Source organism: Typopeltis vanoorti, chromosome 17, assembly GCF_054136105.1.
Source record: "Typopeltis vanoorti isolate ZY-2024b chromosome 17, IOZ_Tvanoo_1.0, whole genome shotgun sequence".
NCBI classification, from domain to species: Eukaryota; Metazoa; Arthropoda; class Arachnida; order Uropygi; family Thelyphonidae; genus Typopeltis; species Typopeltis vanoorti.
In genome coordinates, this window is record NC_143565.1 from 3,621,724 (window position 1) to 3,645,496 (window position 23,773).

At 35.3% G+C, this 23,773-nt stretch overlaps 1 protein-coding gene across 1 annotated transcript in view; it reads right to left on the bottom strand.

Annotated features, from left to right (window-relative positions):
- Positions 1–5,336: 5,336 nt before the first annotated feature.
- The window catches only part of LOC150097104 (large ribosomal subunit protein uL16-like), a 94,497-nt gene continuing 76,060 nt past the window's right edge, over positions 5,337–23,773 (bottom strand). Inside the window, exons 4-5 of the mRNA XM_090406856.1 lie at positions 15,631–15,793; positions 5,337–7,450 (exon numbers count right to left, since the gene is read on the bottom strand). Of these exons, the coding sequence (XP_090262982.1) occupies positions 7,280–7,450; positions 15,631–15,793 (334 nt within the window). The 3' untranslated portion in view covers positions 5,337–7,279. The remainder of the gene's footprint in view (positions 7,451–15,630; positions 15,794–23,773) is intronic.

Genomic DNA, 23,773 nt, shown 5'->3' on the forward strand with positions numbered 1-23,773 from the left:
TTAAAAAATAAAAATAAAGGTTAATTATGTGTGATTAGAATAGGACTCTCCCATATTTTTGATGGTGAGAGGCAGTCATTCGAATTAAGGTTTGGATGGTGGAGAAAGGATTTGGCACTTTCTTTAAACAAACATTCCAACTTATGGTGCAAAGATGAAGTAAGCATGTTTCAGACCATATGATATTGTGGTCAGTATCAATTGCATGTAGTGCAAAGGCAAAATTTCGTGTTAACAATGTAAAATTGGTATTCTTGCATTCCTTTTTTGAATGTTCAGTTTGTCCAAAGTAAGAAAGGTCACACAAAATTTGTATAGAAGACAGGAGGGGTTGTTTATCTTTAGTAGATGGGAAACATGATGTCAGCTTAGAAAGTTTTTTTTAACTTGGGTATATTATGTATTCAAGATACCAAGTAATTTTATATAAACTTGGTTTTAATCCTATTTTCCAAGTAAGCAAACAGACAAGAAAGTCAAGTTAGCGCCTGCAATAGTGCAAGTCCAAGACAACTCATGGTAGTGCCAGTTGAGGCAACTCGTGGTAAAGGTGGATAAAGTTCTGATCACTTTTCTTAGTACTTTCCCCTTAATGTGCTTTAGCACATCCCTTTGCCAGATGTATGATGCTAAAACAAAGGCAATGCTAAACATCAAAAGCAATGGTCACTACCCATACCAGTTTTGACCTTTATCGAGATCTCGTCAGTGGGAGCCAGACCTGAAAATGCTAAGGATGAAATAATGCAGAGCTCATATGTATTTTACCAAAACAAGCTGCCACAAGGTGCTTTGACCTTATAAATATAAAATCTCAGGATGAGAGATAGATGTATAAAGTTTTTTAACTTGGGTATATTATGTATTCAAGATACCAAGTAATTTTATATAAACTTGGTTTTAATCCTATTTCCGAAGTAAGCAAACAGACAAGAAAGTCAAGTTTGTGCCTGCAATAGTGCAAGCACAAACTTGACTTTCTTGTCTGTTTGCTTTCTTCTGAAATAGGATTAAAACCAAGTTTATATAAAATTACTTGGTATCTTGATTACATGATGTCAGTTTGAAAGGAATGAATGTAGCCATTAGATTATACCTTTTAAGCATTCTAGAGATTGGTACGAGATGCCAGAAATGTATAGGATAGGAACTTTTCATATTTGTTTGAACTAAGCTTATAGAAATCAAAAATACATTGTATAGCCTGTTCTGAGATGCCAATAAGATGCATATCCAATTGATGTCCAGAAGTTTCTGCTGTAGCCTGTTGAGGTTTACGACACATAATATGAGCACAATGTAATAAAGCTTTTATAATTCCAATCTTCTGAGAAAAATGGTGAAAAGATTGCTGCTGAATGTAAAGTTTTCAATAAATGGAAGTAATTAGTTCACCTTATGAGGAGCAGGGTAGTAAGATTTCTAGGAAAGCTAGTTTGTTTTTCTTTTCTATTTCCAGCATTTACAGACAAATTGAGGGAACCACTATGGGAAGCAGTGGCGGCTCGTGGCTTGAAATTGTGGGGGTGCTGCAACTCTCGAAATATACATACACACTGTATGTACAGTGTATACGTGTTTGGATAAAATATCAAAATTATGGTAAAAATTAAAAAAAAAAATCATGAAAAAATATTGTTTATTATCGATAAAATTATACAGTTTAGTAAAATTCAAAATTACTTAAATATAAAATCCATTATCATAACCCCAATAATGTTCTAAAATAAAAATATAACAAATGTTATGTCTTTAATTGTAATGTCCAAATATTTAAAGTGATGGAGTAAACACGATAAGCACTATGAACACTCTACTACTGGCACAGACAGTGGAACTGTGCAATGGACAGTGCTGCATTACGCTAATAGCTCGCATTTCACTATGACATGCGTATGCTTGATGCACCGTGTTTACCACAGTATCATATAAGATGGATTTTTATTATTTTTTCTACAAAATAATAAAAATTCATCTTGTAGCACTTAAGAGGGCAAAGGACGCTAGCAGCACTGTGTTTAGCACAGTGTCATATAAGATGGATTTTTATTATTTTTTATACAAAATAAGAGATTTGTATAGGATTGTTGATGATAAAATTAAATATTACAAGCAAATATAAATATATTAATAAATATATTTATATATCGAGAAAAATTGGGGGTGCTGCAGTCCTGCAGTGCCTATGCACGAGCCGCCCCTGATGGGGAGTCTACTCTCTCTCCTGCTCTCACCAACTCTAGAGTATTTAGAAGAAATCCTTTTCTTGTTCACACATCCTCAGCCTTCCTTTTTGGTACATTACAAGGCTGACATTTTTGTGATCTGGCCCCAAAATGAAGATACATTACCTGCCTTTCTAACAGACATAAGCAACCTACATCCACAAATTAATTTCATGTTTCGCATCTATTAAAGATGAATGATCACCTCTGGCATCTACACAAAGTTTTGTGTGACCTTTCTTACTTCGGACAAACTGAACATTTAGTGTAGAAAAGAATGCAGGAATGCCATCTTATATTGTTATGAAGAATTTTGACCTTGCACAAAATGGAATTGATAGTGACAACAATATCCTATGGTCTGAAACAAGCTTATTCCACTGTTGCCACCATAAGTTGAAATGTTTGTTTAGAGAAAGCGCTGAAGCGCCTTGCTCCCATCAGAACCTGAACTGGAATGACTGCCTCTTACTATCAAAGAGACAGGAGAATCTTATTCCAACTGTGCAGAGATCTGGTCACCTAGATTCCTTGGTGATGAAATAGTGGAGAGGATCTAGAGGTAACTGACAAAGATTGTTGTGAGTCTGTGGAAAGCTTCCTATAAGGATAGATTGGCTTTTTTTTTTTTTCCCCCCTGTACAGTGCAGGAAGGGATAGCATAAGGGGGGGGGAATCACCCTGGAAATTGTGTAAGAGTGTGGTCAAGAAGCTTGTTAGGACTAGATTTTTTGCTTGAAGAGTGTGAATGTGTGAAAGGCTTTGGCAGAAGTTGTGAGTGCTTCATCTGTGAATGAGTTTAAGAGCAGAAGTATATTAGGTATTGCATGAATAATGGTTAGTGTGTCAATGTACGGTCTCCCATGATGAGTTTTTTGACTGCATGGAGATGCCATTATAATAATAATCACAGATAATTTTTTTTATTATTTTTTTTTTAAATAATACTGTTTCCTCTGTTATCCAATTGCATTATTCTATGTATAACATTATGCACCGTTTATTATTTTAAATAATCACGTTCATGTTCTATTCTGTATTCAAACTGCCTGATGCTGACCTGTAATTTTCAGAAATTGAACTAAATGGTTATTAAATATATTATTCACTCTTTTCCATGAGGTCTACAAAGACCAGGCAAGGAGGGTGATTTGGTTGGTGAGGGTAGCTAAAGAGAGGTATGAACAGCAGTTAGCTAATGAAGCCAAAAAGAACCCTAAGCTTTTATTTCGATATGTAGCCAGCAAAAGAAAGAATGATTATTGACAAAGATAGGAGAAAATGGTATAAAGACAGCTGTTGCAGAATGTGTGGTGGAGATACTTAATGAGCAATTCATGCAGAGATTGAGAGCAGTAGATGATGGGGAGGAGAGACTGACTGTAAGTGAGCAAGAGGTGTATGGAAAGTTGAGTAAACTAGATGTTAATAAGGCTGTGGGATTTGATAATACATCACCACATATTCTGAAGGAATGTGCCAAGGAGTTGACACCTGTCTTGACATATTTTTTTTAATACGAGTCTTGCACTTGGTCAAGTCCCTAAGGAGTGGAGGGAGGGCAAGATTGTGCCACTTCATAAAGGAGGTGATCGAACTCAAGCATCAAACTATAGGCCTATCTGTGTGTCAGGTGTTGTGGTTAAGTTGTTGGAGAAGCTTGTGAGAACTAGGATCCAGAGTTGGGTTGACAACAATGGCATTATCTTTGATGGATAGCATGGATTTGCTAAAGGGAGGTCATGTTTTAGTAACCTACTTACTTATTACAATAAAGTGACTGCTTCCTTGGACAGAGGAGAAGGATACACAGTAATATACTTAGATTTCGCAAAGGCTTTTGATAAAGTACCTCATGATAAATTGATAGTCAAACTAGAGCAGATGGGGTTGGATATTAGATTAGTGCATTGGATTGGAAACTGACTATCTGATGGGTATCAACAAGTTGTGTATGTGGGAGCGATATCCAGGAAAAGGAAAGTCACTAGTGGAATGTCTCAGGAGTCTGTTTTGGGGCCATTACTGTTTAACTTGTATATTAATGATATAGGTGAAGATTTGGGTAGAGATATTCAGTTGTTTGCAGATGATGCAGAGTTGGAACAAACTATGAAGAGTAGAGAAGATGTCGTGGCCTTACAAGAAGAATTTAATAGATTGAGTGAATGAGCATGGGAATGGGGATGACAGTTCAATGTTGCAAAATGTAAGGTTTTAAAATTTGGGATACAAAGATGGGATGTAGAATTTATGCTTGGTGGGGATTAATTGTTAGAGGCAGAGTAAATAAGAGATCTTGAGGTGATAGTGTACAAGGATCTAAAATTTAGGGGACACATAGCCAAAATTGTGAAGACAACACAAAGGCTTCTGGGAATGATGCAAAGGACACTGACGTGTAGAAGTAGGGAGATTCTTGTTCTGCTGTATAAGGCTTTGATTAAGCCACACATGGACTATTGTGCCCAGATTTGGTCACTTGGTTTTCAGAAGGATGAAGAGATGTTGGAAAGGGTTCAAAGGCAATTGACTAAGGTAGTTTCTGATCGCTGGAATGTCGAGTATGAGAAAAGATTGAGATGTAATTTGCAGAGTCTGGTGGACAGGAGGAAGAGGGGAGATATAACAGAGACCTGCAAGTTGGTAAGGAGTTGTTATAGGATCGATGCTGGAGAAGTTCTACAGAAAATAGTGGGAGATCGGGGGAGAACCAGAGGTCATCCCTGGTAACTGTATAAAGAGGGTGTGAGAGGCAGGTTTTTTTTGTGCAGAGTTGTAAATGATTGGAATACCTTGCCTGAGAGTATTGTCTGCAAGGAGTTTGAATGTGTTCAAGGCATGGTATGATGAGCTGTGTGTGTGATAAAAGGACCTCCCAGATGAGTCTTTGACTCCATGAGGTCTTGGGGTAATAATAATAATAATAATTTTCCTTGTTATTATGTTAATTTGGGAAAATTTTTTTTTTTTTAAATTACTAATAAATTTTATATTTTCTCTTGATTCCATTTTAATTCAATAGGGACAACATAGTTCTGTATAGCACATCATCTTTTTCATAAAAAGAAAAGTTTCATATTTAAAGCAGTGAATGGGTCTTTAGGAAACTTTCATCTATAACAAACATTTATTTTCATTTCCTGATGATAAATATACATATCTCTGAAAGAATAATAACAAAAAACAAACAAAAAACAGGTAAGTTAAAAATCCAATTTTGTTAAAAAAGTAATAAAATATGAATAATGAGCTTTACAGCTACAATCAAGTGAAATGATGACAAACACACTTACTAATACATATTTTGTAGAAGGAGATGACTGTAAATGAAGAACAAGTTGACAAAAATGATCTTGACCAAATAATGATTTTGTGCAAATCTAAGATGTTTTAATTATTTATTTTTTTCTAAAATAACATAACTGAAAACATAATTTAAATAGCCAAGAACTAACTTTCTTTTTATTTATTTATTTATACTAGAATCAAGATTTACATACTGTTCTCTTACAATTCCTATTTGTGCGTCTCAATAAATTTCAATGCAGTATTAAAACAAACTGTGAAAAACTATTGCCAGACATCTTAACTTCCAAAATTAATTTTTTTAAGTCACTAATGGATATGATATAAGTGACAACAAAGCTGTTTATACAATACAGATGTTGCATCAGGTGTTCACAGCCAATTTATATTTCTTTGTTCATTAAGTTTATGATGAGTAGAAATGAATTTTTGACTACACTGCATTTATGAAGGAAATGCTTGTTCTCTATTTGAAAGTATGCAAAGCTTGTTTCTTGTTTTGTTTAAAAACAAAGCAACAATAAAAAACCAAACTGTGTAGGTAGGAAGCTTGAAGTTTCTGCAGGTAACACACAATGTCTAAATTACAGAAAAAAAAAAAAAAGCTGAGGGAGAGAGAAGATTGTTATGATATGAAATATACTTCAAAGCTTAAAAGTAAAATGAATAGTTTTTCAGCTTATCAGATAGTGATGTTTATTGTAATACAATTTTGTGAATATAAACCTTCGTGGATATGAAATCAGTGGATATGAATGTTTTCTTAACAGTTCACAGAACTGTTGAGAAAACATTCATAAGGAAAGGAAGGTCAGATAAGGAAACGAGCAGCGAGAAACTTGAACTATTAGATAAATTTCCTAAATAAAGGATTGTGGAAGAGTGGTTTGAATATTAAATACTGTTGTACTGTGGGCATTTAATAGTACAACACACAATTTAGTACAACATACTAAATATGCTTCATGAAATGAGAGAGAGAGAGATGATATGTTTAATGATATGTTCACATCAAGATGGACATTAAATTGTATTCTGAAAAAAAAAAAATTTTCTTTCTTTGTTTCAGAAAACTTTGATTATTTTGTCATTGGAGAAAAACTTTGAGCTTGTTTAATATAAAACAGACAATGCCTAATGGAATTCTCTGGTGATCAACTGAGTGATTTACCACAGTCCTCGTAACATAAAGATATTCAATATAACACAATATACGTGTATGGATACACTTATCTAAAAGCAGATTGAAAATATGATCTTTTAATTGTAATTTCTTTGTCGTTAAAAGATCCTGTTAAAATTTTTTAACAAGATCTTGGATGATGTCACTAAGAAAGAAAACAGCAAAAGAGATAAATGATATTAAAATATAAATTAATGATATTAAAATATTTCTAATGTGAGAAATATTTAATACATGACTAAGAATTGGTAAATAAACATATTCATAAATAAATGTATATTATATAAACAAATTACACAAAATGGAACTATGTATATGATCAACAGGCATGAAATGACTAGTACGATGCATTTTGTGATTATACATGTAATATTATTCTTAAACTACTGTTTTCTACTTATGAGCACTACACTAATTTCATGATTATTAGTGTGAATGCAAGGAATATCTTATGTAATGATGCAACAAGTATATAACTCATGTGGCATATATGAGATAAACATAAGAACAAAAATATTTCATCTTTTAGAACTATGACTGCAAAAACCAATTGAATAAATCATTAAACAACATGATGGAGCTCTTTCTGAATTTTCTCCCAATTATTAAATGGGCCATGGTGATTTCGGTAATGACAGTATGCACCATCAGGTTTCAGACGGCCATCAGCTCTCATTTTCTCATATTCCTCTGAATCCCACTTGGTAAATCCAAATTTTTTTGATACTGCAATCTGTAATAAATTTAAACTGTATTATATAATCGACGATGACTTTCACAAATCTAATTAAAAGGCAATATATAAAAAAAGGTTATTTCTGGTGTTCCAAGTTATACATTGTTATTCATATTGGTATTTTTAGGAAGAAGATGATAATCAAAATGATATAGTAACTAAACGAATTTAATTACTATTTACTATTATTATTTACACTCACCGGCATTCAAGATTTGCCTTAGCACAGACCACTTAGAGAAAACATAGGTGCTGCCATGTATTCCCGTAAGCTCTCTAATCAACTTATTTTTATGCTGCATCTAATATCCAGTTACATAATTTTGCATTGTTGAACTAAAGCCTTTTGGTTCTTTATTTTAGTAAATACTATTTACTATATTTTTGATGCAGACACTACATGAGTAAAGTAACTAATGAGACTAAGGTAACAAAAACAAACCAAGGACTAAATTCTTAAACTGAACAAAATACTCATCTGAAGATGAGTATTTTGCAGATGTAAGGCAGTTTTATGCATCCAAATTTATTGAGATTAAGATGTTTTTTCAAGGTAAAGGCAAACTCGAGGAAAATTTCTTCATACTTGCATTGCCATCTTGAAGCAAGGTGGTCTTTACTTGATCTGTCTTGAAAAATTTTCCCACCCTCAATAAATTTGGATGCATAAAAGTGCTTCACAAATGGGAAATGTATCCCTTCAGACTAACAGTATCCAATCAAACCCATTAAAACTGCACAATACAGGAACTTTAGGCTTTACTTTGTTTATTCACATTAATGTTATTTATTCATAGTCCATGTGTACACATACCTTTACTGCTCACTGATGATGCCAATTTGAATTTGGTGAAATATTACAAATAGCAATTATATTATTTTAGTTATTATATTATCTATGTTTTAACCAATTGTAGCCAGTTTGTTCAGCAGAGCATATAGTCATGAACTATGATTAAAAAAAAAAAAAAATATATATATATATATATATATATATATATATATATATTTATCCCACACACAAAAGGCAGAAGAGCCATGTGAGGGTGGGTCAGGAATACAGTCATCTGTTAATATTCTTCTTGGATGTTGAAGATTGTAGTCCTATGGAAATGCTTCATGAGGGAGACTGTTCCACAGAATTAAGGTGGAAGGAATGAAAGATGACTGGGAGCAGTAGGTTCAATGGGTATGTAGCTTGACTAAAAGGATGCTGAGCAGCTGTAGTATAATTTCCTGTAGATCTGGCAGAATATGAGGCATAACGGACACTAATGGATGAAAATATCTGTCAAAGAGACACAATGCAGGAATTGATCTTCTATGGGAATAGTGATTGAAGAGAAATGTCATTTATCAACTGGACTGCCATTTTCTGAACAGCATCAAGAATTTTTAGTGAGTTCTTAGATGCACCACTCCATACATGAGAGCAGTATTCCAATGTTGGTCAGATTTGCGAATTGTACAAAGTAAGTAACTGTTCAGCAGAGAAGTACCGTCTTGACTGGAAAAGGATGCCAAGATTTTGGGAAGCTGTTGATGCTATACGAGTGATATGATTGCATCAGGAAAGGTTTGGAGTACGAGAGATTTCCAGAAGAGAGATTTGGTCTTGACTGTTGAGCTCAGCATTATCAAAAATAAGTAGAGAAGAACTGAGGTCTTTTTTGTTTTTTTTTTTTTTTTACAGGAAAACAAACAATACCAAATTTTGGTGAGCAGGTCATTTATATAAATCAAGAAGAGGGTGAGTGAAATGACAGAGCCCTGAGGGAAGCCAGCATTGACAGGAAAGTCTAAGGAGATAATACACATGGGGATCAATCTGAAAGAAAACTGGTGATCCATATAAACAAGTACAAAGGCAGTCCAAATGATGGTAACTTGTTGCGCAGCCTTTGATGTGGTGTCTACACCTTAAGGTTGGATTTTTAATATTCCCTATTTCTACATAAAGGTATCTACTTTTTTTTTCATTCTAGACTCATTTTTAGTATTATCTTTATGAATGCACGGTTGACATAATTTACAGAGTGTTTAGAAAAAAGTTGTCTACTTAGATTGTATTATATGCCAATGCATAACAGAACAATGGCGGGTGAATCTTTATATATAAAGGTTTCTACTTTTTTTTTTTTTCATTCTAGACTAATTTCTAGTAATTGCCTATGGAATTATTAATAAAGATTCTGCAGGGAATCTTTATTAAGATTTATTGATGGTATTTTTTCTACAGCAATTATTTATAAATGTATTGCTAGTAATTTGTAATTCTTTTAAAGAGATTGTTCATTAGAGCAAATTGTTGTAGCTCTGTTTTTGAGGGTGTTAATGATTTCAAGTTTTTGTGAAGGGTGGTGATAAGAGTTAGCATGTATACAGAGTGATGATTATTAAAGTTCACATTTTGATATATCCCAGGTATATCTCAGGGTGGGACAAGGGGAAGAAAGGATCCTTGGAGGAGTTGAATATGTGTTTTAATTTTATAGGTGGTTTAAAAGTAACATTAAGACTAATGGTGTAGAATTCTATTTATTTTATCTGATGACTCTTTAATGCATGAGATAGCTATGGATTTACTGTAATTTATATTAAAGTCATTCCACGACTTACGTCTATTTGAGTTACTTCTGCTTGAAGACATGTCCATGCTCCCATAAGGGAATAAACATTTTCGGCTATACTTTTGAACAAGATGCCAGCAAGCGTAAAGTAAAAAAATAAAATATTTTGCAACAATGCATAATACGCAGTGGCAACTACACATTCAGTGGCAACCTCCCTTGGCAGTCGGCAATCAGCATGTCTTCAACAGTTCCTGTGTTGATTTTGTGTTTGAGAAATAGGTTATTCGTTAAATGTTTCGCGATATTTTGTGCAACATGGCCACTACACGCCCAATCAAAAAACCTAGAGAAGAATTACAGAAAAAGGGGTGAGCAATTGATCTTGAAACGAAGTTGCAAGTTAAAGCAACACGAAGCTGGTAAGCCTTTTAATGTGATTGCACATGACTTTGGATGGTCTCATTCCAGAGTGATGACCATTTTGAAAAATAAGGATAAAATCGTAGAGGCTGTGAAAGGATCTGCTTCCACTAAATCGACGATGAAGAAAAGGACCTTGTCGATGAAGAAACGACAAGGTCCTATCATTGATATGGAAAAGCTACTTGCATCATGGATAGAGGACCTGAACCAAAAGAACACACACTCTGCTTAGCACTAGGACCACAACCATTAAGGAACTGTCTCTTCAACATGTTGAAGGAGAAAGCAGGGCCCGATTATGACTACGAATTCAATGCTTCTTCCAGTTGGTTCATGAGATTCAAGCAGTGTTTTATGCTGTATAATGTGAAAATGTATGGTGAATCTGCAAGTGCTGATGAGAAGGCTGCCAAGGAATTTGTGGAGAAAATGGATAAAATTATTATGGAGGAAAATTATTTGACACAGCAAATATTTAATATGGATGAGATTCCTGGTTTTGGAAAAATGCCTGAATGGACATTCATTCCCAAAAAGCTAAAATCTATGCCTGGTTTCAAAGCTCTTAAAGATCGTATTAAGATTCTGTTAGAGGATAATGTGGCTAGATATAAACTGAAACCATTTGTGATATGGCACAGTGAGAATCCACAAGGCTTCAAAAACATTAGGAAGCATATTCTTCCAGTTCATTATCAGAGCAATAAGAAGTTGCAGATGACTCAAAAATTGTTTGAGGATGCCTTAATCAACTGTTATGCAAATGAAATGGAAAGCTATTGTGTGAAAGAAAATGTAGAATTTAAAATTTTATTAATTCTAGATAATGCTCAAGGTAATCCACTTTACATCGGTGATCTTCACCCTGAGATCAAGGTCATGTTTCTCTCTCCAAACACTACTTCATTGATCCAACTGATGGATCAGGGAGTTTAAGGCTTATTATCTACAGACAACTTTTTCACAAGCCATTTCTTCCACTGAAGGAAATGATCAGACTCTCATGCAATTCTGGAACGCATTCAATATTTATCATGCTATTAAAAATATTATTGTGGCTTGGGACAAAGTGACCTCTCAATGTATGAGTGGCATATTGAAAAAGACATTAAAAAGGTTTGTGCATGATTTTGGGAGTTTTGAAAAAAATGAAGACCTTCGTAAATTGAGTGAAGAAATAGTGGGCCTAGCCAACTATTTGAATCTCAAAGTGAATGATGATGACATAGTTCAACTCATAAAAAGTTCCCCTGTAGAGTTGACCAACGAAGAATTGGTCAAACTGGAGGAACGAGTTGCAGAAGAGGAAGTTAAACAATTCATGTCTTGCAGAAATGTTCTCTGCAGTTAGTGAGGTTCTAAAAATGGCTGAAGACATGGACCCCAATGTTGAATGCTACTTATTAGTAGAAAGGAAAGTACATGATTCGTTTGGTTGCTATAAACAAATTTATGATGAAAAGAAGAAGAGGAATAAGCAAAGCACACTGGACATTTTCATCAAAAAAAAAACAAAGGTTACACCAGAAGAGCTGCAGCCTAGTCCTTTACATAGGGAAGTAAATGAAGATATAATTGCGGAGGAAGATTTCGGTAATTATTCTCCTCTTTTATAGTGGCAGTAACACATAGTACAGTACAGTTTTATAAGTTTTAAAAATTAAAATGACAGTATACTTAATAAATTAAAGACTTAATTCTGTATGTTAGTCAAGTAAATATTAGCATTATCCATATACTCAAAAAAAGAGCTATACAGTGTACCACAGACCCTGGCGACTTACAAGAAGAATTAATGAAAATATCCAAAGAACTATCCCTAAATGGCTACCCTACAATAATCATCAACAAGATTCTCTTTAGTGACATACCGCAAAGACAACGAGATGAAACCCAATACATCAGCTCTATAACAATTCCATTTGTTAGTGCCATATCCAGAAAATTAGCTCTTCTTCTAAAACCATATAATATCAGAGTAACCTTCAAACCTATTGAGACCATTCAAAAGTTTATAAGATCACCGAAAGATAGCCATCCTTTCTACAAATACTCTGGAGTTTATAGCATACCTTGTTCATGCGGTATCAATTACATCGGACAGACATCTAGAAGTTTTGAAACAAGAAAGAAGGAACACATAGGCTATGTAAGGAATAACAGACAAGATATATCAGGCCTTTCTTCCCGCTTTGCCTCTGCCAACCATAATATTGAATGGGATATGAGTCATATGCCCTACATAGAAGAGAACTACCATTCCAGAACATTCAAAGAAGCTGCTACAGTCGCCCGTTCAACAGGTAACTTAAATAAGAATCAAGGCCTAATCCTACCAGATATATGGAAAACTCTAATCAGATCATTTAACCAAAAAAGAAATGAACTTTCATGAAAATTACAATAAATATCTCAATAAATAAAATGTTGTACTTGCGAGACACGTATTGTATCATGTGTCATATTGTTATCACGCACAGTGATAACTTTATATAATTTTTAGAATTGTCGGTTAGTTTCCTAGTTTTTGTTACTTTCTATTGCTTACCAGTGTATCCTTTGAAAATGCTGACAGATATTAGTCAGTGAAACGTCAGATATTAAACTATTATTTACTTGACTAACATACAGAATTAAATCTTTAATTTATTAATATTAATGGTCAAGAAAAAGGACATAACAGCTCTTTACTTTATGCTGATGCTAAGCTCCTAAATAAATCCAGTTCAAGTCTGCAGGATTTCTTGAATAACTGCTGTAAAATATCTGGTATGAAAATCTGCAATCAAAAGACAAAGACAATGAAGATAGGCACAAAATGAAAACATCAACTACATCTTGTTGATGTAGAGAACCGATAGAATAAGTAAAGCATTTCAATTATTTCAGCACGGTTTTTAGTGAAGATGGCAAATTAAATATGGAAATGGATAACGCTATTAGCAAGGTTGGTATGGTAGGAAGTCAGCTGAATAAATTTACATGGAATAAGAAAATAATTAGTCAAAACACTAAGTCAGTGTTCAAATAAATTTTAAATTAGGAATCTGAGAGCTGGGTTAGAAATAAAACACAATCAAAAACTGGAGACCTCTAACATGAGAGTTATGAGAAAGATTAGCAGAGTGAACAGATGACATCAACGACAGCATCATATCTTCCAGCAGCAGTCTCTCCAAGTGACTCACACCAAAACCACTCAAATGGAGTCCATCGCTTCTATACAGTTCATTTTGTTCTTCAAACTCATTCCACATATTAACAAACTGCACTGCTTTCTCTTCACACATTTCAGTTAACATATCATTCATAATCCTTGCTCTCTGCCTCATCTCACCACTGTCATCCTTGGGCAACATGCTTACTACCTTTCCTATCACGATCTCAACAACCTCCTGATATCCAATCTCAGTCAAGTCATTTTGTACCTATTACAACTACCAACTCTTTTGCTTGCTTACTTCTCATATCTAATGCCTCAATCACTCTACTCATTCTACCTCCAGTAAAACATACTTTATGCATCCTCTCATCCAGCACACCTTTAATAATTGAATCACCATATAATGCTACTTGTAAGTCTTTCATTACCTCTTTTATACCAACATTATTTGTTTTCATCATTTTTACTCTTACATACATATTTCAAACAAAGACTAAACCATTTTGTAAAGTAACCATCACAGTTATTGTTACAAATGCAAATAATCTTTCAAACACTCAATACGTGCCCCTCGGGTCATATGCCATGATTCTACACACAAGAAAAAATCACATGGAGTGATATCTGGGTGGATACTCTTCAGAGGTAGGTCAATGTTTCAAAAATCTTTTGTAGCATATTACTATTGAGGGTTGAAATGGCAGCAACAATGCGTTCCTTAATTTTCTCAAGCCTGTATGGAAGAGATGGTGCAAACATGTGGTTCTACACACAAGAAGAAATCACATGGAGTGATATCTGGGTGGACTCTTCAGAGGTAAGTCGATGTTTCAAAAAGAACACCTAATCCAACACCATGGAAGTTGTTAATTAAGGAACCTCTGGATTTCACAACGGAAGAGGCAGAGACCCATTCTGCTGGAAAATGAAGTTAAAACCTTCCTGTAAGTATGGGAAAAAACATGCCATCGGTATGTTTAGATACATGATCCATCACTGTTATCTGTAAAAAAGAATGGACAAAATAACAGTCTGAATGATGTGGCATAAAATAAAGAAATTTTTCTAAAATTTATGTATGTTCAATCACAATGTGCATTTTCAGTGCCCCATATGTGAACATTATGAAATTCGCTTTTCTGCTTAACGGAACATGAGACAATTTGTATAGTTATCTTTATTTTCCATGTGATTCTGAAAACTGCAGCAGAAGTTGTATTGTTTCACTTTAATTTCTTCTGTCAGGACCTGGTGCAAGTGATAAGGTTTCATCTTCCACCACCCCTATGGAGAATGTGCCAAAATATGGACTGAGGGATGCCTAATTCCTGAGTAGTTAGCATTACTGATTCCCCCCATGCACATGCATGGTCACCCTGTGCTCTCCATTACAGATTCAACCTTTTTTTGCTCTATATGTTTGTGCCTGTGGTAAATCTTATTATGACATGGTGTAGGTTTGTTGTATCATGCATGGAATGATCTTTACACTGCAGCTATAAAATCAAGTTTAGCCAATTCCAATAATAAATGAGTTTTCCCTCTCATGTCACATCATGAACAGTGAAGTTTCTCCTGGTGACAGTAATATGTACAACTTCAGGTGCCAAAATCTGGAAGAAAACTCAAAACTTTTAAGGATAATTTTGCACTTTGCATACCACAAGTTTATAAGAAACCTTCTCACTGAGTAATAAATATATGAATGTGAATTCAATTATTTTTGAATTACCCTATATACTTTGAAAGATTGTTAAATTACAGTGCTAAGTAGTAAGATACTACATACTAAGTAACCAGACAAAATTAGATTAACTAATGATGTTCATATGTAGAAGCATTAATTATCCCCAATTCCAGTTTCAAGTTTTTGAGGATGAAAGTCTGACACACTCTTTTTCCCTGTTGGGAGCCCATCTCTTGAAAATATTTTTTCACTTAAGAAATTTATATTAGATATGGCAGTTTTAAGACATGCAGATTTCATGAAATTTTATCATTTTGCATTGACAACTTACCTTCTGACGACCAGGAAACTTAAATTTTGCTCTTCGAAGAGCTTCAATAACATTTTCTTTATGCTGGTCTTTGGCACGTACAGACATGATGACTTGACCAATATGAACTCTTGCTACTGTACCTTGTGGTTTACCAAATGCTCCTCTCATTCCAGTCTGAAGTCTGGAAAAAATAAATACAATATAAAAATTATCCATATAGAAATTTCCTGAATCTTAGCTTCATGTTCTTGAATAAAAACAATAATAGAAATAGCAAAGTTTACTGGGTGAGGGAGCTATCCTGTTCTCCAACCAAAGGCAAAATTAGACCTAATATGAAATTTTAATTATATTAAAGGGTAGTTAAAAGACATGCCTGGTAATGTAATTTTAAAAGGTTGGGATGACAAGATATTTGGAACTTGGTGGGCCGAAACACATACAATAAGAGTTTCGAGAATGAAACTTAAATACATACACTAATGAGCAGCTGAATTAGAGATACCTGTCTAGTAGCAGGTAGCATCCCCTTTTGCCTTGATGATGGCAGCGATGCGCCATGGCATGGACTCCACAAGCCACCAGAAGCGTTGGGGAGCTAAACTGATCCATGACCACTGCACAGCCTCCCACAATGCATGGAGATTGGTCGGAGCAGGGTCCAGGGTGCGTATATCTCTTTCGACAGCATCCCAGATGTGTTCAATAGGATTGAAGTCAGGGGACCTTGGGGACCAGTCAAGCATCCTCATGTTCGTGGAGTGTTCATCCACCTACTCAGTCACAATTCTGGAGCGGTGGGCCGGTGCATTGTCTTGCTATAGGTACAGGTCTCCTGCAGGGTGTTGTAGGCGCAGAAATGGGTGCACATGATCTGACAGCAGGTACCTGTATCGTTCGCCGATGAGGGACGATGGTAGATGTACCAGGGGATCCATTTCATCCCACGTAAACAGTCCCCATACGAGGATACCACCACCACCGGCCTGAACTGTACCCTGCTGGCATGAGGGATCCATCACTTCATGTGCTTGGCAACGCACTCGTACCCTGCCATCGGCGTGTACCAATGTGTACCTCGACTCATCAGTCCAGGCGACCTTTTTCCATGCGTCGAGGGGCCAATGCCGGTGTTCCTGCACCCATGCTAATCATTGTGCCTTGTGACATGCGGTGAGCAGAGGTACCCTAGTCGGGCAGTGGCTTCTGTACCCCATAGTGAGGAGACAGTTCTGGATGGTGTGGCTGCTCACACGTCGTTGTTGTCCAGCACTGAATTGGTGAGTGATCTGTGGCACTGTGGCCTGTCTATCCACTGTTACCATCTTAACTAGCCGACGGCATCCCCTGTCATCGACACATTGTACACTACGGCAGTTTTCCCTGGCAGCTGTGGTTTTACCTGATTCCATGTACTCACAGTGGCCCGTGAAAAGCCCAGTGCCTGCATGACTTCGGAGATGGAGTGCCCCATATGTCTGGCCGCAATCGAACTCGCTGAGATCTCGAGTCTTTCCCATTCTGTGCTCGACTATTACTCAGATGGTCAGTACAAGGTCTGATGACATCCCCATCACGCGCCACTATTCCATTCGCCGGGGCGACCACAGCACCATTTCGCCAACACAGCAGGTATCTCTAATTCAACTGCTCATGAGTGTATATTCAGTAGTCAAAAATGAAATATGAATATAATTGGTAAACAAAGATGATGATGAATGGAATGGACTATAGATTTTTAATTAAAATTATGAAAACTAAAAATTAAAGAACAAAAAAAACTAATGTTGATACAAGACCAGCAATATAATGATACAGAACATAATGGTATGCTGGCCATTTTGTGAGAAAACGATGTTGGAGAGTGAAATGTAAAACTATCTATTATATCAGAACTCATTTTGTCTTGGCTGGAGAATGGAGTGGCTCCATTGCCTATAAGTTTTGCTATTTCTATTAAAAATCATTTAATTTTCAGTTATGATATTATTGAAAACTCCAAAGTCTGTGGTATGCCTCTGGTGACTTCCATTTTTTGGTATACAGTGCCCCAATACACAACTTGTTGATACCTAACTGGTCAATGTTATCTTAACGTCTAAAATCTTAATATCAAAGAGATTGAACATATCAGAAAAATTTGGTTCTTCTTCATATGCTTCATTTACAGTTTAGTTTGATTAATTCCTTTGCCTGTTTATGAATAACAATAACTAATAATAAGCTATTTTATCATACTACTTGTATCCTTGATACAGTGTTTAAGTACAATATTAGTCATGCCAAAAAAGTTATTGGAAGCAAAAGCCTTCATGAAGAAACAAATATTAATGGAGAAGGATTGATTAATTTTGGCCACATTTAGAAATTTAATAACAATCAACACTATGTTCATAAGGAAGAATACATACAAACAAACAAACAAACATGGAAATCTTCTGATGGATATACATTTAATCAAATACGCATATTATAATCAGCAAAAGACAAGATTTGCATTAAGAATATTCAGAGTTAGAGGGGATGAGTGTGATAGTGACCAATTTCTAACAAGTGCTATACTTAGGATCAAAATAAACAGTAACTAATTTTCAGTACATGCAATTAATCATCTGAAGTATGTTAACAAACTAGATAAAACAGACGAGAGAAGAAAATGCATGATTGAATTAAAACAAAAATTGAAAAGTGAAAACAGCTGAAAGATAATTACAATATTGAAAACATCTGGAACTATATTATTATTAACATTCACCCTCCATGGAGTCAGATACTCATCGTGGGAGGCACACACTGTTGTGTCCCAATTTATGATTTTTATTCTATCTAATAATTTCTGCTTATCTATGTTCTACTATTATCTATGTTCGAGATATCACCAAAATTTTTACTAATATCTAAGTTATTTCTCCCCTTAGTATCCCTAATATTTGTATTATACTGCGCCTTTTGGGACATTTAGTTTAAGATATTATATGCAAAAACAAGGAGAAAGAACTAAAATATGTCAGAAAGTGTAACCATGTTGCAGAAGTGACACTTTATCTCGTTTCTTAACACATTAATTTCCCGCGTGATTAGGTTCGTATTTTTCAAGTGGTGCATTAGACAGCAATTTCAGACAACTTTTTTATCATTGAACAAAGGTTTATTAAAATCTTTAACATGGTACAATTCAATTTTTGTGATTACTCAATTCAATGCTATACTAAATATTTACAAACTAACATTAGCTAATCACAAGTAATTAGGCTATGATCCTATAATGGGTATTACGATCATGCCGCCATACACATTCAACACATAATTTCATATGACATGGACATGTCATATGAAATTATGACATGTCCATGTCATATGAAAGGACATGTCATAATTCCCCCCCCCTCCTCTCATTCACAAGGCTTTCCAACTTACATTCTCTCAATCTGCTGTACTTCACATTCCAAAGACCACTGACTACCTTTGTGAATATTCTCTGGACCTTTCCAACATATCCTTATCACCATGAAAACCCAGTGACCAAATCTGTGCACAATAATCCATATGAGGCCAGATCAAGGCCTTATACTATGGCATCATAACCTCTATTTCTGCATGTCAGGTTTTTTATATTAACAGGTGCAATAGAATGTTGAAAGTTTATTTTTCACTTGGTTAGAGTATAATAAATTTAGTTTAATCCTTTATCCAAGTGTGAGCAAACAAAGTTTGCCCCTGAAAGTATCTTCAGGACTGGGGTAAGGTGGTACAACACCAGGCACTCCTTGCAAAGGTGGGGCAAGCTACCAACACTCCTATCTCAGTATCTCCCATAATGCAAAACACATCTCCTTGCGGATATGTCTAATGTTATGCATTAAGGGAAGGGCCACAACCCAGACTAGTTTCGACCTTTACTGAGGTCTCTTCAGTGGGAGCCAGGCCCAAGTGGAGATACCAGGCAGAAGCATTAAATTTATTATATTAGGTGCAATAGAAATTGGAGGAATGACACTGAAATAAGTGTAGAACAGACACAAAGCCATAACATTGTCCTGTGAGATAGAGGTTGAAGTGAATCTCTAAGAGAGGGATCACTTACAAGCTGAATTGCTCTCCTCTGGACATCAAGAATTTTTAGAGAAGTTTTAGGTGCTCCAACCAAACATGTGAGCATGTCATTTATTTTCACAGTATTGATGATAACACAGAATGATAAGAAAATAATAGTTATTAACTTATTTGCTGATATTTCGTTGTTATTATATCCAACATCTTGAGCACAAAAACAGTTTGTCACAGTATGCGAAACAACAACAATTTGGTATAACAGTTGGACTAGTTTAAAAAAATTGTAACAGACAACACAAGGAACTAAACTTTTAATTAGGTGCCATCTATGTTGTTCCAACATAGATACAATTTTTTTAAACTAGCCCACTGTTATACCAAATTGTTGTTGTTTCACATACTGTGACAAATTGTTTTTATGCTCTGAAGATGCCGGATATTATACCAGCAAATAAGTTAATAAATATTATTTTCTTATCATTCTGTGTTGTCATCAATACAGTGAAAATAAAAAACATGTACTGTGAACACATAAGCCTTTCCATGTGTTTGAGAAACATGTGAGCAGTATTCTAAGCATGAGCTGATTTAGGATTTGTATATAGTATAGAGTTGGTTGGGTAAAATGGCATTTTGAACTATTGATATGATGTGTTTATGCCAGGAGAGACTGGAGGTGAATGTTGGTCCATGCAGAAAGATATGATCTTATCTGGTGATTTCTGTATTACTGTGAGTAAGGAAATGTGAGCTGATATTTCTTTTGTGAGAGAAGTAGGCAAGAATGTGTTTTGGTAACATTGAATATGACCAGATTGTCTTCACCCCATTGAAGGATAGTATGCAGATAAATGTTTAAGGCACAGTCATATATGATCTTGAAGATTGAGATATCTGCACACTGCATGGTTTGTGAAATGAGATGAGAGTACTATCATCTGCAAAACCTTGGATAGGTTTAGTAGCGAGTGAGGTATGTACATGAGAAAGAGGGCAGATGTTTGGACAAACTCATCAGATGTTCCTACATTGGTGATGAAGCCTGAAGAGAGAGAGGGGGGGGAGGCATTAACTACGATATGCAGTGAATGACCAGGGAGGAAACTAGCAACCTAATTAGGGTAGTAGGTAGATCAAAGGATGGTAGTTTATTTAGCATGGATGCCAGACATGATCGAAGGTCTGGAAATGCAAAAAGTAACAACACATTTCTCCAAATCACCTTTCCATTGCACACATTCAGTGGTAGGTGATGTAAGCTAAGCAGTCAGATGTGGATCTTGAACAGAATCCATACTGATGGTCGCTGATTAACTGGTGGGCCTCTAGGTTGTTGAGAAGTTGGCTATTGATGACTTTCTCCATTATTCTGGACAGGACTGAGGTGATTGCAATTGGTCAGTACTTTGACTTTTATCTCCTTTTTTGGAATAGGCTGGATATGTGATAGCTTTCATATGTTGGGATAAGTGCTAAATATGTATAATAGAATTTGGCACCTTTGGTAGATTTCAGTACTCTAGTTATCTCTGGCAGAGATAACTAGAGTACTGAAATGATTGTATTGAGCAAATGGTCTTTGATTTGGTCGACTAAGACTTTTCTTGGCTAATGATAAATCTTTACATGGCATCTTGGTAAGGGTCCAAATTTTATAAAATTAAAATTGAAAACAAAATTATTACAAAGAGAGCACTGAAAAATGCAAAAATCTCTATGATTAGGCATTGGCTCAGCATGAAAAGTGACACAAGTGCACTCAACTAACACAAGTTAGAAACTATCCACCTCAGAAGGTAATATGCTGTATAAGCTGTATAAGTGAGAGGAGTGATGAGATATTTGTCACACCTAAAATATGTGGAGGAATAAAGTCATTTATAAGCTGTGGTTCTGATGCAGTATCATCTTTGCACTCCTTGTGCCAATAAGCATTAAACTAACCATTAACAAGCGATTACCTTACAGGGATAATTACTGCCCAGCCCAGCAAAGATAAAAGAGTTGTCATTCCAATGTATAAAAGCCCTGATCAAACTACATCTGGATCAAATTTGGTCCCCAGGATTCAAAGGGGAATAAATTAACTTTGGAAAGAGTGCAGAGGTAGATAACAAAAATGATATCAGGACTGTACAATATTAGTCATGAGGACAGACTGAGGGAATGTGGACTGCAAAGTTTGGTAGATAGAAGAAGGAGAGGTGATATGATTGAGACATTTAAACTGTTGAGAGGCAGTTATAGGATTGATACTGGTGGAAGAGGGAGAAGGAGTGAGGATCAAAGGCCATCCCTGGAAGTTGTGAGCAAGAGGATGAGGAGTAGTTTCTTTGCATGGAGGGTGGTCAAACTGTGGAATGCATTGCTTTATAGGGTGGTGAGAGCACAAATAGTGAATGAGTATAAGGAGTGCTATGATATACTGTGTTTTCTAAGGTGGGCCTCCCAGGATGAGTCTTGTGACTCCATGGAAGTCCTGAATCATAATAATAATCTTGAGTGCTGTATTTCCAGTCTCAAATAAGTGAAAAAAAAAAAAAAAAAAAAAAAAAACTTTGGCAATTTTCTCAATATTGATTTGGTTCTTTAAGATTTGTCCCAAATAAGCAGCTTCCCCAATTCTCTGATGACCCAAATATATAAAAAAGAAAATTTAGTTTTCACGTATGAAGTAAAGTGAAACACCGGATACATAGGTTTGGGGACAGAATATGCAATGTTAGGAGGAAAATGTATTTACATTATACATCAGGATTATAAAAGACAATTTAATACCTTCACTTAGCTTTAGCACTGTTCTTTATAGTTCCTCTTCATCTTCTTCAATAATGACTACATTATCAGCAAGTCATAAATTATTTATTTTTGTATCTTGAATTGAAATTCCACTTATATTATCCTTTATGACAGTGGTTCCCAAACTTTTTCAATTCTTGGTGCCCTTGCTGAATCCAGGTTTTCCCAAGGTGCCCTATATCAAATTCTAACAAGTGCACTTTGCGAAATAGCGAATAATTTTTTTTTTAATTAAAGGATTAGGTAAAAATAAATAAAACGTATTTAAGATCACAAAAAAAAGTAATCGAACAAATTCAACTAATTATCATTAGTGGGATCGATGAGCTTGTTGATCACTGCACATTTTCTCAAATCTTGGAATCAAACTGGACAGAGCCACCCTCATTTCCTTCTCCACATTGATTTTCGCGCAATACTTAGTTTTTATCACAGCGACCGCCGAAAATCCAGCTTTGCACAAATAAAAAGTCACAAATAGAATTAAAATTCTCTGAGCTTTTTCACTGATATCCAAAATTCAGTTAATTCCATGCTGCTAAAGTTTGTTTTCAACGTATTGTCGCAAGACAACTCAATAAGATTCTCTTCTTCTGCAGCAGTAAATTCAGATGGAGCACTGGCATTAAATGGATCTTGAATCCATGCAAATTTATCGATATTTATCATTTTGAAAATATTTCTCAAACCAGGTGATAAGTGCTCTTCAAAAATGGATTTCATACCTCGAGAGAAATCAACTCCATTGGAGGTCAAAACTTGCAACAAGGGGAAACATTCTTTGCCTCCATCTTCATTCATTTTTCTTTTCCATAGTTTTAGTTTTTTTATAAAAGCTGAATTTTCTCAATCGACTTTAAAAGGTGCATGTTGCATCCCTGCAGGGAGATAGAGCATTCATTTTTTCAAAAATATCATATAAGTATGCTAGTTTTACCAAAAAACTTCATTCACAAAATTTTCAGTATACTTGTGGTCTTCCTCTTTAAGAAAAATATAAATTTCCTGTCGCAGTTCAAACGTATGAGACAAAACATTACCACGAGAGAGCCACCGTGAAGTGCTGTAGTACAACAAAAACGTGTGCTTGGATCCCATATCCTCACATAGTTTTTTGAAAAACCTTGCCTTCAACGGCCGAGTTTTTATAAAGTTTACTACATTCACTACATATTCTAAGACCTGGTTCAATCTACGACTCAGATATTTTGACACGAATGCTTCCCTGTGAATAATGCAATGGGTCCATAGTGCATCAGGGGCTTTGTTTCGAATAAGTGCCAGCAATCCTCCATGACAGCCGGACATA